Raw genomic sequence first — 16,182 nt, 5'->3', positions numbered from 1 at the left:
GGGAGGAGCTAGTTTTCTTAGGGCAGCTGCAGATATGAGACGGCCTCTTTTCAGCTTTTTCCCCTCTCTCCCTATTCTTTATTTTAATTTTTCTTTGCCTATTTTTGATGTCGCTTTTTTTCTTTGGCGTTGGGCGGGAAAGAACTGCAGCCGGGAGGTCAGTGGGCTGATTAATAGGTCACTCCCCTTTGATATACCTTTTGGCTGATTGTCGCTGCTGGGGTCAGCAGCCTTGGTTGGCTAACCGTGCGTTGGAAGGTATGGGGGAGTCTCATGTGACCTATGGACTTTCTGAGTGGGCAATTGGCCCTGCAAGTTTTTCTAGTCATCTGATTTGGTAGTTGCTGACCTCTGATGGCTGCTGTTTCTTTCGGCCATAACCATAGTTAAGTTATTGATTGATTGATAATTAATAAAAGGCTGACCAGTTTAATATATGCATTAAGTTAATGTACTAGTGTCAGTTGTCGATAGGGCGTTAATCTCTCTTTTTTTACTAAGGGGTCTATTCAGCAATGATTTTTTTTCAGAAAAAATTCAGAAACTTTCATTTCCGCATTTTTTATCTAAATCCAGTATTCAGCAATGGGATAATGGAGAAGATAACACAATTATCTTCTCCATTAATTCCCAGAGTACCGCACTGTACGGATCAGCCATTGATCTCTACAGTGCTTCAATGCTTTTTTCTATTCAGCAAAACAAAAAGCGTTAAATTGCTTGAAAAATATTTACTTTATATAACGTCATCTCAGAATGGCGTCATACACAGAAAATCCTTACATTTCCCGAAAACTGCAGGGACAGAGGGAAATTTTCCCATAAGTCCCTGCAGGATCTTTAAACTCCGCCCAGTCTCCATCCCTGCTTTGTGGTGACCGGCGAGGGTAAGAGTCTTCTACAGGGACAAACTGGGGTTGTAGATCAGCCCTGGCAGTTCCCCCTGTGCGCGCACTGTAGGCACGTGAGCGCTCGCAAAAGGGGCGTGGTTATGTTTCACAGGGGTGTGAGGGATCATAGACCCGAAAGTCTCTCCATCACAAAGAGCCACTCTTACCAAGAGAGCGGTCCTTTGTGGTGGTCATCATGCATACCGGGGTTATGAATGCCGGCATGCATGCGAAGGGCGGCAGGATGCATCCCGCCTGCGATGCTTCATGCATCCCGCCCAGTGTGTGAATATTGCTCATCTGGTTTTACGCAGGTTTCCTAAAACATAGGAAAAGCTGACATGCCCATTTGTCATTTAGAATGGGAAATAGATATTAAGGAATGATATAACACTGATACCGTACATTTGGTTCTTATACTGTTCCTTTCAGTAAATAGGTTTAGCAAATCTTGTTGTCCTAGAGCAGGGGTTCCCAACCATGATCCTCAAGGCACACTAACAGTCCAGGTTTTAAGGATAGCCATAGTTGTTCACAGGTAACTTAATTAGTACCTTAGTTATTTTGATTTAACCATCTGTGCTTAAGAATGGATATCAGTAAAACCATGACTGTAATACCCCTTTTCCACCTAAATTCCGGGTCTGGCCCGGAGTTGGAACAAAGTACCTATCCGGATCAGACCCGGAATTTTGCCGGCGCCGACTCGGGATATTCCTGAGTCAGCGCCGCTCACACTGCAGATGTCATCCCCAAGCACCACTGAAGTCGGACCAATAGGCCGGCTAGCAGCGCACTCCAGATCAACGTGACCCGGAGTGCGCTGTTCTCATAGCAGGGTTTCACGGGCTACGCCCGTGTTAAACCCTGCTAGTAACCTGGGTTGGATTGCCGGGTCACTCGACCCGGCGATCCAACTCTCTCCCCTTTTACACCAGGGAGCTGCCCGGGTTAACCCTTCAAAAACCCGTGTTTTAGCTCCGGTGTAAAAGGGGTATTAGTGTGCCTTGATGACCAAAGTTAGGAATCACTGTCCTAGAGTGTATAAGGAAAATTATTTTGTGTGATGAGGGAATGAGACCATACACTGCTGGTAACTCTTCCTGAGCCTTGTGCCTTATTCTACAGTGTGAGGCTCTCTCAAGAATTCCAATGCAATTTCAGTGCCTTGAGTGTGTAATGTGGAATAGCTGCAGCTGATTGGCTGGAATAGTAACCTGCAGCCTGGAGAGCCACCTCATATGCACCATCACTCAGCTTCCTGGTCTCATCCTCCTCCTCTGTGACATCATAATTGGGGGAGTCAAAGGGTGCAATAGTGCCTTGCTATGATACTGAGGGCCCGATTGAGACCCGTTCACTAGGCTGTGTTCGCACATAGCCTGCCGATGTTTGCAATGTGCGCATGTGTATGCATTGCAATGTGTGAACCAGTCCATGCGATCGCAAAGCAATCGCCCCTTGCATACAGATGCCTCGCTAGCTTGAGTGACAGGACGAGCCGTTTGTGGGTGGTGACAGGGGTTGGTCGATGGAAATGGGGGAGTGGTGGTGTTAACGCAGGCGTGTCTGAGCGTCTTAACGCCATCTCAGAGGCGTGCATAACTAAGACGCAGTGTCATAGTACACGTCACATGGCTGAATTATATACGGAAGCACTCGCAGTGTTGGCGGTTGGGTATGGTCTGCCACAAGTGCTGCGTATGGGTCCGATGTTACTCTATGTTACCGATTGTTGCATACACTTCCTGGAGATGACGTGTATCTCTAAGGGAAAGTGGGTGTCTTAAGTCAGGCTGGTGGGCGTCTAAATACACACCGTGATCGCACACCAAGACATAGTGGGCGTGCTAATGCCTTGGTGTGTGATGGCGGGATTTGCATACTTTGGCTTAGAGATGAGCGGTTTGGATTCTGTGGAATCCGAACCACTCCGAACACTGGGGATCCGAGTCCGCCCGAATGCTGTTCGGGTGTTCCCCGCCTGACTCGGATCCCCGATCGAGGCCGAGCCGCAGCTCCCTGATGTCGGATTCTCGCGAGAGAATCTGACGTTAGGGCTCCTCTAGTGCAGGGGCTGGCTGGCAACTTTTAGCCTGGGGGGCAAACACAAGTAAGTGGCCCTGGCTTTTCTACCAGCACATTGTGGAGCTTGGCCCCAATAGGGTTACGCCATCTCCAGATGGCGTTACCCAATAGTAGCCTATGGGCTACTATTTTGAAAATTCTTCCGGAGAGGGGTGCTCCGAATTCTTCTCTGTTATCCCCTGAGAGCAGTGTACACCGAGGACCCGAACCAGAAAGCAGTGTGATAGCGTAGCTCTTCCCCAGGGCAGGCTCTTATCGGAGCCCGTCTCCTGGCAAGAGGATTTTAGTAAATTTGCATCAAATTATTAATTTACACATTGCAAATTTGGGTGTAAAATATTTATCACATCCACATTTAAATTGCAGATTGTGATAAATAAGCCCGTTAGTAACAGACAGTTGTGATTACCTGTCATCCTTAGGTTCAGTTTTATGGCACAAATGCAATTGGTCCTCTGTCCAGCCACCTGATTGCAGCCACCAGCCATGCGGTAATAGGGCAGAGGCAAACATGCTGGGAGGGGACATAGGCACAGATGGGGAGGGGGAAGAGGTGCAGGTGGAAAGGGGGAAGAGGTGCAGATGGGGAGGGAGTACGGGCATACCTTATATGGAGAGGGGGATGAAGCTCAAACTTTTCAGACAGTAAAAAAGACTGCCGTGGAAAAGTGACAGTGGAGGAGACTGCAGGAGAAAAGGAAATAGTGGGAGAGACTGCAGGAGATAAGGAAATAGTGGGAGAGACTGCAGGAGAAAAGGAAATAGTGGGAGAGACTGCAGGAGAAAAGGAAATAGTGGGAGAGACTGCAGGAGAAAAGGAAATAATGGGAGAGATGGAAAGTGAGGGAGACTACAGTGTAGGGGATAAGGGGACTGTGGGAGAGACTGCAGGGGAAAGGGGACAGTGGGAGAGACTGCAGGGCACAATGGACAGTGAGAGATACTACAGGGGTTAAGGGGACAGCCAGAGGGATTGCAGAGAAAGGGGTCCTTGGGAGAGACTCCAGGGGAGAAGGGGACAGTGGGAGAGACTGCAGGGGAGAAGGTGACAGTGGGAGAGACCTCTGTGGTGTACACTGCAGTTACAGTAGGGTCAGCCTTCTTTTGTGTGGTGCCAGTAGAAGCAGGGAGGAAAGAGAAGTGAGGAAGTGAAGAGAACTGGGGGTGGGGCTATTGCAGAGCCAAGGAAGGGAAGCTGTTCTGGTGGGGGAGCTTGAGGGGGGAAACTGTGTTAGTATGCCGGCCCCTTCTCATGCTAGCTGCACTGTGCCACAGCCTGACACTGACAGCCAGGAGGCAGGTCGAGGAACCTTCCCGGCTGTCACTGCTAACATCGGCCCCTCACGCACAATTATAGTAGGTCTGACCTTACTCAGATATGGCAAGTCTCGTCACATACAGTAAGTATTCAAGCTGCGTATGCTGTCGCAATGGCTCATTTATGCACGCCTATGTAAGTGTTCAAACGGGCAGGCACGCCTGCGTTTCTCCGACCACCTTCCCCGTCACCACCCCCAAATGCTGACCTGACATCATTCACTCTAGGATGGCTTTCTGTAGTCTGTGTGATCGCAATGCGAGTGCAATGCTGCTATCGTGTATGCGCAGTACGCAACAATCAGCCATCTGCATATGCTGTTGCAGTTGCGATCCATGCTGAATTAGGCCCTAAATTCAGCATTCTGCCAGAGGTGGTTTGTGTATGGGTGCCAGACAACTATAAAACACATGCTACTCTTCAAATGATGGCACTACCGAGACATGTCATTGAAACCATTTCCTCACAGACCAAGGAAACAATTCACTTAATGCAACACCAACCACCCTCTGTGCAGCCATGTAACATCAGATACACCGAACACACTTCAGGGCAGTCTGGTAGAGTGCAGGAAGTCTATTTTCAAGAAGGATTAGAAATAAGACAAAGCTTCAGCTAACTACATTTCCCATACTGCGGGAGAACTACAAGTCCCAGAAAGCCCTGCCAGTCACCAAATACATGATTCTGGGGCTCTTTATGGTACCAAAATTTGCATAACCACTAGATGCTTGCTCATCTGTATGCATTACAGTCACTCTGCTGCATGTTCAAGGTGAATGATTGACAGCTTTATTGCAATATCTTATGCAGCAGGTCTCTTTGGAGTATGAGAGCTGAGGAGCCAGGGGTCACTGCATGCAGCCAGTTATTAACTGTACCTTGCGGTCCAGGAGGAGATGCAGCGGGAGTCCAGGTCTCCAGGATCTCCACCTGGGCTGTTGTTTGTAGAAAAACAGCCTGGCCTTCATCTTCTCTGCTAATTGGCCGGGGTTTGCGGCTCTCACAGTGTCGGTGCAGTGCGGAGATGGATCGCGTCTGGGTGAGACCTTCTCGGCTCACAGGGCATGTATTGGTTGCTGCTGGCTCCTGTCTCAGCTGCTTCCTCATCAGGTGGTGCGGTGACGGGGAGGGTGAGTGAGTGAAGCAGCTTACTCCGGGAAGGAGCTTACGGCCAGCGGCCCTAGTGCCACACAATATGTACCGGCACGGGGGGCAGCTGGCACCCTGCCCCCCGGTCCAGCCCACCACTGTCTCTGTGTATCCACAATCACAACTCCCTGCTCCATTTGTTTGATGGTTATTTCTCTATTGTTCTGAAATTCTTTAAGTGCTTCTACTGTACCTTTGTTTTGGTGAGATTGGGAGTTCTTCTTTGTTTTTTTAGTGTGTAATGATTCAAGGTGGTACATACTATCAAAGTCTATCAGAGGTGTTTATATTGTTGTCTTTCAGATAACTGAGATTAAAGTTTGAGGGTGGCTTGTGGTTACTGTTTATGGCTTTTGTCAGCAAATTACTGTGTGGGGTAAATTTTCTAAAGGGCAATTTAGCATTTTTGTGCAATTTGGTGGCTAGTTTGAAAATCAGAGATTTATTGAAGTCAAAATCGATGCCAAATCGGCCAAAAATTTAACTATAGAGCAGTTTAGAACATCGGAATGACCATCAAAACTTTACATAGATGATGGAGATTTACTAACGGTCGGTTCTGAATTTGACCGAGAAGCATCCAAATATCGACCAGACAATAGACCTGCTTGAGGCAGGTGAGTTTGGGAGAATCACTGCACAGATCACTATGAACTTAAGCCTAAAAACAATTAAACAGCTTTATATAAACTAATTTTATATGTTATGTTACATGTGCGTCCTAGACTGTCTTTTATACCGGTATTAGAAAAGCTAATATATACGTTTGTCCAGAAAGGTTGGTGCAGCCTGGCACTGTCCATCGGGATGTGTCTGTCTCGGGTTGGACTCTGCTCTTTAGCATGATCCTGCATGCCATGCACACGTGTGCAGGAACAGAGCCTTAGGGGTCTATTTACTAAGCAGTGTTAGGAGACAGAGTGAAAAGTGATAAGAAAGGGATAAGGTACCAGCCAATCAGCTCCCAACTGTCATCTCACAGGCTGTGTTTGAAAAATGACAGTTGGGAGCTGATTGGCTGGTACCTTATCCCTTTCTTATCACTTTTCACTCTGTCTCCTAACACTGCTTAGTAAATAGACCCCTCAGTCTGGTGAGATCGCCAAATGTGAGACTGAGTTCTGCAACCTGGCAACTGATCTAATTTGCTGCAAAGGCTGCCTGTTACAGACAAGTTACTGATGGGATGCGCCCAACTAGTGACTGTCTGACAGACCTACTCTTATTAATATAATCAGGGTAGATCTGAACAGAGGATGGCAGGCTTCGAGCGGTGGCCATAGGCCACAGGCTGTACGCTTTCCACGGCCTGTGGTTTGTGCACCAATGTTCTGCTTCTATAGTACCGAAATCCTTTTATGAATTATTCACCGAGCCTTTACACTGGTAGATGGTATGCAGTCAAACTTTTGCCTATAAAGGAGCATCATCTCAGCAAGTTAAGTATAATTGTATTCTATAGCACTTAATGCAAAGCTATTAGCTTATGTTCTCTTACAAATAGTTGCTGTGCGCTCGCAAGTGGGTCGATGGTGGGGCACTGCGCACTGCATTTGTAGGCGGGGAGGGGGGGTGGCCAGACAAACGGAGGCGTTCCTGAGGGAACGCCTGCCATTTCTGGGCGGCCCTACTGACATCACTCGTGATGTCAGTAGTGAGATTCCTGCTCTATTAGAAACGCGCGTTTCGCTTGATGAACTTTTTTAAGTTGGAAACCCACAATAGCAATAGAAATAAATGCTAAACCAGACTATAGCTGTTTTAAATCAGTCAAAGGCACCGATGACTGGTAGTTTTGACAACCCATTTCTTAGTAAATCAGGCCTAACATTAAGCAGACATACTGTATGCATAAGTAATAAATATTCCATAAGTATTATCAGGAGTTTGTGACATAAGAGTGCATATATGGAGATTGCAGTTTAGCGCACAGTCTGTGCAGCTTAAGCAGGCAAAGTATTAATTCAACATGGTATAGCAGTTTGTGAGACTAGTTCACATTAATCGGCCCCAGCGACCCGTCTGTATAAACCTCGGCAGCAGGGGGAGGGGGAAGTGACGACATTCGCGCTGAATCGTGTCTTCGTGGCCCCGCCCCCTGCTTCACAATGCCATTAATCTCAGCATTGTGAAGAGGGGGCGGGGCCACAATGATGCATCATTTGCTGGACCACGCCCCCTTTTGCCGCATTACGCCCTCCGTGTGGAAGCCTGACAGCTCCCTCCCGGAAGGAGGGAGCTAAATGTCGGCAACCCTGTGTTATAGTATTGATCAGCAACAATAATGAAATGATACTCACAGTAGATTGAATGGGAAGTTGCCTGCGTCACGGCAGTCGGCATGCTGGCGGTCAGAATCCTGGCGCCAGAATCCAGACAGCAGTAGGAATCCCGGTTCCAGAATCCTAACCGCTGACATCCCGATGCTGAGTATTAGGGTTAGGGAAAGGGCTAGGTTTAGGGTTAGGTACTAGGGGAGGGTTAAGGTTAGGCTGGGGGAGGGGAGGGTTAGGCTGCGGGAATGGTGGGTTAGGGTACTTAGCTGCACGCAGAGCCGGCCCTAGGCATAGACAAATTAAATAAATACCTAGGGGCATGCATTCCAAGCCTAGGGCCAATTCAGCTTCACAGCAGGAAATGAAGGGACTGGGACAGGTGGACGCACCTCTGCTCTTGCTGTCCTAACGCGATCAGAGCTCTCAGCTCAGCTCTGATTGGGCGGCAGCTCATACAGCTGGCAGTAGCGGGACTGGGGAGCAGAGACAGCGGGCAGTAAAAAAAATTGCCACTGGAGGAGGGCTGCTGGGCATGCCCAGCCACAGCAGCTCCTCCTACAATGGACCTTTGCGGAGTCCAGTAACCTGAGACAAACAAGGGAGTGGGGGCACCAATGCTCTTGCTGGCACAGGGCACTAAAATGTCTGTGGATGAGGATTGCAATGGGTATGGGGTGATGGATGTTGCTGACTGCTGCTGTGATCTGTGCTGCTGGTTGATAGGTGCTGTGCTTGGAGAGGGGTGCTGGGTCAGAGGCGGAACTAGCGATGGTGCTAGGGGCATCACCCAAAATCTTGCCAAGGGCATCAAACTGGTTAGGGCCGGCTCTGGCTGTACGCGTCGGGAGTCTGTCGGGATGTCGCTGTCTGTATCCTTACCACTGGCATCCTGTACCCAACCCAAAAGAACATAGACTGATTGCTTTCTATTGAGTGCTACAGAATACAACTATATTAAGCTAGCTGAGGTTTTGTGTGTGTGTGTGTGTCCCGGAGCCTAACCCTATCCCCCCGTGGTGCCTAAACCTAACCCTCCCCCCATGGCTAACACCTACCCAAGCCCCTCTATACTTATGTTTGGGGCGCCGGCTGTCGATATTCCGCCGAGATTTAAACAGCAGGCAAGGTAACTACATCTCTGTTCATCCATTCCCCAGAACTCACCTAATAGGAATGGAATCGTCTATGAAGGACTGCCCCTCCCCCCCACCACCTCCAAGTGACTATATGGACCAGACAGGAGGTCCCTTCAATTGCTTTTAGTCTCCATTTTTGGGATCCGTATGATACACTAATACAGTTATAGATACATTTGTTGCATTGGATTCAGCACTGATTTATTGCATGGACACAGCATAAGCCTGCCTAATACCTGTAACTATGCAGACAAGGGAAGCAAAGATACATGAGCATTCTTTGCTTCATTAAGGTGTCCATTTATTCATTATTGGGCTTATGACCCAATAATTATAATTTCTTATCTCCGCTATTCGCGCCAATAACAATTAAGTATCATCCAGAAGTATCAATCTTCACAGACAGGGACAGGGGGCTCCGATAGGATCCCGTCCCTGCGATATGTATAAGTAAAGTGATCGCATTAGACTCTGATTAATATCTTCTCACACAGGCGCTGGAAGTAAATGACAATCTGAACTGCGTGACCTTTTTTATGCCGGACATAGAGGCCCAGCTCAAAGGACTTCTAGAGAAAGAGGAAAAGGGTCCACTGTACGGAATCCCCATCTCTATAAAGGAACATGTCGGTTATCAGGTAACTATTATATTATATATTATGTCACAGGGCATCACTCCTCCCGCTGCTACATCTCCGACCCCATCTCAGAACACACTCCCTCTCACCTTCTCTGCTCTTCCTCTGACTGTCACCTGGGCTTGGTATAAAAGATAGTCAAGAATAAAATAGACAACAGGTGTTAGACAGACAATAGGTTGACAGGGACAAAAGGTCAACACAGAAAAGGTTAACATGGATGGAGGTCGACAGGTACAAAATGTCGACAGGGTCAAATGGTTAACACAAAAATAGTAGACATTTATTTTCTAAACCCTATCTGTAACCCTCCTCTTGGTACCTAACTCTCCCTCATGGTGCCTAACCGTAACCGTCGAGGTAAGTGCGTAACCCGAACGGTCCCTTCAAGTGCCTATCCCTAACCATCCGGAAAGTGTCTAACCTTAAAAAAAAAAAAGTGCCGACCATATTAGGGTCAACATCTTGACCTTGTCAACCTTTATCCATGTCGACCTTTTCTGTGTCGACCTTTTGTCCTTGTCAACCTATTGCCTGTCTAACATTGTCAACCTTTTTCATAGCTATTATTATTATTATTATTATCATTTATTTATATGGTGCCACAAATGTTCCGCAGCGCCTTACCAAGTACATAAACAAATTGTAGACAAGCGACTTACAGAACAATACAATACAGGACCAGGACATGGATAATATATATTGCTACATTAGCGACCATAATACCCAGATAAGCAACAGAGCAGGGCCGTAGCTAGGGTAGTGTGGCCGGTGCCATCGCACAGGGCACCACAGGTCAGGGGGCGCTGTTTGGGCCTGTCAAATTTCTGTTTATTATCATTCTTCCTCTTATTTCATCCCCAGCATCTCCTGGCCTCTCCTATCTCATCCCTGGCCCTTCCCCATGAAGCCATGGCCCTTTTTTGGGTGCATTATTTGAAAAATGAGGGGGGCGCCAATGCTCTTTTTGGCACAGGGCACCAAAAAGTCTAGTTACAGCTCTGCAACAAAGCATAAGCAACCAAGTGTTAGGTGCCCTTGTGGTGAGTAAGAAGTAGATGAAACTAAAGTAAGGAGAAGCACAAGAGGGTAGAGGGCCCTGCTCGTAAGAGCTTACACTCTAAAAGGGAGAAGACAAACAGGGGTGACACAGATGGGGTAGACGGGGAGGAAGGAGCATGTAGCAGGTTAGAATGATATCTATTGACTGGAACCCTGCTTTTGTGCTCCTCCCACTTTGTCACCTCCTCCCCCTCCCATGCTACTGACTATTCTCATCTGCATTGCACTACCACTCATCTGAGTGTCCTGGGTGGAGGGGGGGGGGGGGGCTGGGGGCATGTAGGCTGTATTGTGGGCTATTCACAAATGAACGTGCAGGTATCGGGCTGGTGTTAATGCGTGCTGATAGTGATGACGACTGCTGTCACCAACAGACGGATAGGGGTGGTTCTGCCAAATTTGAATACAGGAGAAGATTTGCATTTATTTTAGACCACGCAATGTGACAGCGGCTTCGGCAGCCTTGAGGGAAATTCTGAATCAGGATCTTAGGGCTTAAATAATGTAAAAATTGTAAATTATAATTTGGTACACACTCACTACTATACCATCAGATAACCCAATATATAACAATCCAACTTGCAGCAAGTGCCGAAGCAAATCATCATTGCTCCAACGAGGAGACAGCTGATCCAAAAATCTCCTGTCTCTCCGAGTCTTTAGGAGCAGTGAAACTAGTGCGCCTACGTGAACTAGAGTTCACACTCGCGCACAAAAGCCCACGGCGTCTGGCGGAAGCAGCCAAACGGGTTTCGGATCCCTCTTTGCAACCCGGAACTCCTTCCAATATGGAGGAGCGAGGTGTGCGCTGCGAGCGGGAGCAAATATCATCTGAAGATGGCGAATGCTCCCGCAGGCAAGCTCCAATAATATAGTATTTCCGGCGCTCAATGAATTTGTCTACTCATACTAGTGTATGGGGACAGCGGGCCATTCCCTGAGAGGAAGGTAAGTAGGAGATTTCTGTTATACTAGTGTATGGGGACAGCGGGCCACATCGGGAGAGAAAGGTAAGCAGGAGACATCTGTGATACTAGTATATAGAGACAGCGGGCCATTCCCTGAGAGGAGGATAAGCAGGAGATATCTGTGATACTAGTATATGGGGAAAGCGGCCCATTCCACGAGAGGAAAGAAGGAAGGTAAGTAGGAGATAGATGTGATATTAGTGTATGGGGACAGCGGACCATTCCCAGAGAGGATGGATACTAGTGTATGGGGACAACGGGCCATTCCCCGTGAGGAGGGTAAGCAGGAGATATCTGTGATACTAGTATATGGGGACAGAGGGCCATTCTGCGAGAGGAAGGAAGGAAGGTAAGTAGGAGATAGATGTGATACTAGTGTATGGGGACAGCGGGCCATTCCCCGCGAGGAGGGTAAGCAGGAGATATCTGTGATACTAGTATATGGGGACAGAGGGCCATTCCCCAAGAGGAGGGTAAGCAGGAGATATCTGTGATACTAGTATATAGGGACAGCGGGCCATTCCCTGAGAGGAGGATAAGCAGGAGATATCTGTGATACTAGTATATGGGGAAAGCGGCCCATTCCACGAGAGGAAAGAAGGAAGGTAAGTAGGAGATAGATGTGATACTAGTGTATGGGGACAGCGGACCATTCCCCGAGAGGATGTGATACTAGTGTATGGGGACAGCGGGCCATTCCCTGAGAGGAGGATAAGCAGGAGATATCTGTGATACTAGTGTATGGGGAAAGCGGCCCATTCCACGAGAGGAAAGAAGGAAGGTAAGTAGGAGATAGATGTGATACTAGTGTATGGGGACAGCGGACCATTCCCAGAGAGGATGGATACTAGTGTATGGGGACAGCGGGCCATTCCCCACGAGGAGGGTAAGCAGGAGATATCTGTGATACTAGTATATGGGGACAGAGGGCCATTCTGCGAGAGGAAGGAAGCAAGGTAAGTAGGAGATAGATGTGATACTAGTGTATGGGGACAGCGGGCCATTCCCCGCGAGGAGGGTAAGCAGGAGATATCTGTGATACTAGTATATGGGGACAGAGGGCCATTCCCCAAGAGGAGGGTAAGCAGGAGATATCTGTGATACTAGTATATAGGGACAGCGGGCCATTCCCTGAGAGGAGGATAAGCAGGAGATATCTGTGATACTAGTATATGGGGAAAGCGGCCCATTCCACGAGAGGAAAGAAGGAAGGTAAGTAGGAGATAGACGTGATACTAGTGTATGGGGACAGCGGACCATTCCCAGAGAGGATGGATACTAGTGTATGGCGACAGCGGGCCATTCCCCGCGAGGAGGGTAAGCAGGAGATATCTGTGATACTAGTATATGGGGACAGAGGGCCATTCTGCGAGAGGAAGGAAGGAAGGTAAGTAGGAGATAGATGTGATACTAGTGTATGGGGACAGCGGGCCATTCCCCGCGAGGAGGGTAAGCAGGAGATATCTGTGATACTAGTATATGGGGACAGAGGGCCATTCCCCAAGAGGAGGGTAAGCAGGAGATATCTGTGATACTAGTATATAGGGACAGCGGGCCATTCCCTGAGAGGAGGATAAGCAGGAGATATCTGTGATACTAGTATATGGGGAAAGCGGCCCATTCCACGAGAGGAAAGAAGGAAGGTAAGTAGGAGATAGATGTGATACTAGTGTATGGGGACAGCGGACCATTCCCCGAGAGGATGTGATACTAGTGTATGGGGACAGCGGGCCATTCCCTGAGAGGAGGATAAGCAGGAGATATCTGTGATACTAGTGTATGGGGAAAGCGGCCCATTCCATGAGAGGAAGGAAGGAAGGTAAGTAGGAGATAGATGTGATACTAGTGTATGGGGACAGCGGACCATTCCCAGAGAGGATGGATACTAGTGTATGGGGACAGCGGGCCATTCCCCGCGAGGAGGGTAAGCAGGAGATATCTGTGATACTAGTATATGGGGACAGAGGGCCATTCTGCGAGAGGAAGGAAGGAAGGTAAGTAGGAGATAAATGTGATACTAGTGTATGGGGACAGCGGGCTATTCCCCGCGAGGAGGGTAAGCAGGAGATATCTGTGATACTAGTATATGGGGACAGTGGGCCATTCCGCGAGAGGAAGGAAGGAAGGTAAGTAGGAGATAGATGTGATACTAGTGTATGGGAACAGCGGGCATTCCCCGAGAGGAGGGTAAGCGGGACATATCTGTGATGTCTCCTGCATTACCTTTTTGATGGATGGCCTGAAAACTTATTTTCTACAAAAGCAGGTGAAAATGTCAATTTTCACCTACTTTTGTAGATATAAGTGATAATGAATAGAACCCTTAATAAAAGGCTCAAACTGACTCACCTGTGAAGCACGGACGCCCTTTTAACAGCACCTTTGTTGGATTTTCAGGGCCATCCTTCCACTGGCGGCCTTGTGCAGTACCTCGAAGAGGTGGAGGAAGAGGACAGAGTCCTGGTAAAGGTTTTTAAGAAACAAGGAGCCATTGTGTTTGCCAAGACAAATGTTCCTCAGACTCTTTTATGGTAAATTCAAGAAGTATCTGCTGTTTCTGCTGGTAGTTCCTATCCACAGGTCTATGTGATGTGGGTGCTCGATGGCAGTGTACCTAGCTGCCTATTCAGTGTTCCACGTGGCTCAGACTCATCCCATGCAAACTGCACAAAATGTGTCCAAATCTACATAAGCCCCAGTATCTCTATAGTTCAAGTTTCCCAACTTCATTCCTCGGGGACCATCAACAGTGCATGTTTTCCAGATCTTCTAGTCTGAACAACGTACTGTTAGGGAACTCTGAGGACTGAGGATGGGAAACACTACTGTAGTTCCACATGTGTCTAGCTCAGCTCATCTCCCACTTGAAACTCCGCTTATTGTATCTCGTATCCGCTGCTCTCTCTCTATAAGCCTGATAAGTAGCTGACTGCCCATACACAGTCAATATTCTGAATGTGGCCGCATTCGGACCTGAGTGTGACTTATATTCGGGTCCTGTATCTGTACTATTAGTCCTCATCTCCTCGTCCATCCTGTCAGACAAGGTCAGAACTATCCTGTTGGGCTTGAACTCCATTGAGGCACTGATCATACTGATATAGACTTCTTAGTAGTTTGGTTGCGGTTGGATTTTAAACTACTTAAACTCAATTCATTGCACTTCTATTATCTCACACTCTTTACACATAGATCCCATGGGATTGGAAAGATCATTTATTGTTCCTTGCCCTGGAGTGCAGCTAACAGTCACCCTTACTATGGGGCACAGTCCACTAAGCAGTGCACAGTCTTATGCTGGCTACACACTTAACGATGAGTACCCAGCCGATGTCAAGTAAGGCGGATCCAGGTGGCAGTTCTGACATCGGCAAGTGAGTATGCCGGGAGTGACTTCGGGGGCCATTCGGCAGCATGGCCCCCAGCTGACGATATTCCCTGTTGGACCTGCATGCAGGTCCGATGGGTGACTACGCTGACGATGCCCAGGAGCCAGCATCGTCAGTGACATAGTGGATGCACACTGCCCGATGTGGACGATATATAGTCCGATCCACAATATCATCTAGTGTGTACCCGGTTAAAGGGGATTTAAACAGGATTTATACATGTCCATCCACTACTGGCAGAGGATCATGGGTAAGGTAATGCATACACAACTCTTTACCAACAGTCTGCACATGGAAAACACTGGACTGTAAAATCTACTCTTGTTATATGAAACTCTTATATGCACATAATATATAATTTCCACCCTTTGCTGAATATTCTAATCACGCATCCATTATATACATTTTCTGTATTAGGAATTTATTCCAATGCTATGTACTATTACATAATACTCTCTACCGCTTTCTCCTACTGTAGCTGTGAAACCAGTAACCCAATATACGGACACACACTAAACCCCCATAACAGAGCCAAGGGGGTATCAGGATCTTCCGGTGGGGAGGGGGCATTGATTGGTGGTGGAGGTTCAATTCTTAGTATTGGAAGTGACCTTGCTGGCAGCATTCACCTCCCGTCCAGTGTTTGTGGAATTGCTGGATTTAAGCCAACTTCAAGCAGACAGAGGTGAGCCCTATTCCTCCTGTATATATTGCTATAATAATTTCCTACGGTCTGTCCCGTCTCCTCAATGCACACGGAGTGTATGCCGATGTGTGAGCCCTAACCGCTCCCATTGCTAGGGCGAAGGAACAGACGTAGCAAAGGAGGACCAGACCCCGGGAACGGGGTACCTAGTATCAGAGGAGTAGTGTGGAACCATGACGCCCGGAGAAAGTGCATGTCGTAGTGCCCCCTCCCTGTACTCAACTGTGCCAGTGGGGTATGGCCAGCCTGCAGGGGAATACTGAAGTGAAGATAAAAACAGCAACAAGTGGCAGTATCACATCGGGCGCTGAGGTCCCATTGGGGGAATAGAATGCTTCGGTAATGCACTGTCTGACATTAAGGGGTAGCTCATTTGGCACTGCTTTATTTATGTATAGCACCTAGGATCTAGCTTTTATCATATTTGCATCATTGTTATTAGTCAATAGAGGAGATAGTATTATATATTCTGATCACCTATGGGAAGCTCCCTTCTTAGCTATGTTCCTACTTCACAAATATACATTGCACCTATATTAATGTGAGTACAGCTAACCAT

The 16,182-nt window shown here is 47.8% G+C and overlaps 1 protein-coding gene across 1 annotated transcript in view; it reads left to right on the top strand.

Moving 5' to 3' along the window:
- Positions 1-9,351: 9,351 nt before the first annotated feature.
- LOC148474667 (fatty-acid amide hydrolase 1-like) overlaps positions 9,352-16,182 on the top strand; it is a gene marked incomplete at its 5' end in the record, with an annotated part of 42,939 nt that continues 36,108 nt past the window's right edge. The window contains 3 exons of the mRNA XM_088458287.1: positions 9,352-9,498; positions 13,926-14,059; positions 15,396-15,602. Of these exons, the coding sequence (XP_088314413.1) occupies positions 9,352-9,498; positions 13,926-14,059; positions 15,396-15,602 (488 nt within the window). The remainder of the gene's footprint in view (positions 9,499-13,925; positions 14,060-15,395; positions 15,603-16,182) is intronic.

This window comes from Taudactylus pleione, unplaced genomic scaffold (genome assembly GCF_031769625.1).
Source record: "Taudactylus pleione unplaced genomic scaffold, aTauple2 ptg000824l, whole genome shotgun sequence".
Lineage (NCBI taxonomy): Eukaryota > Metazoa > Chordata > Amphibia > Anura > Myobatrachidae > Taudactylus > Taudactylus pleione.
The sequence above is the reverse complement of the archived record's forward strand: the minus strand, read 5'-3'. Positions and strand labels throughout refer to the sequence as shown.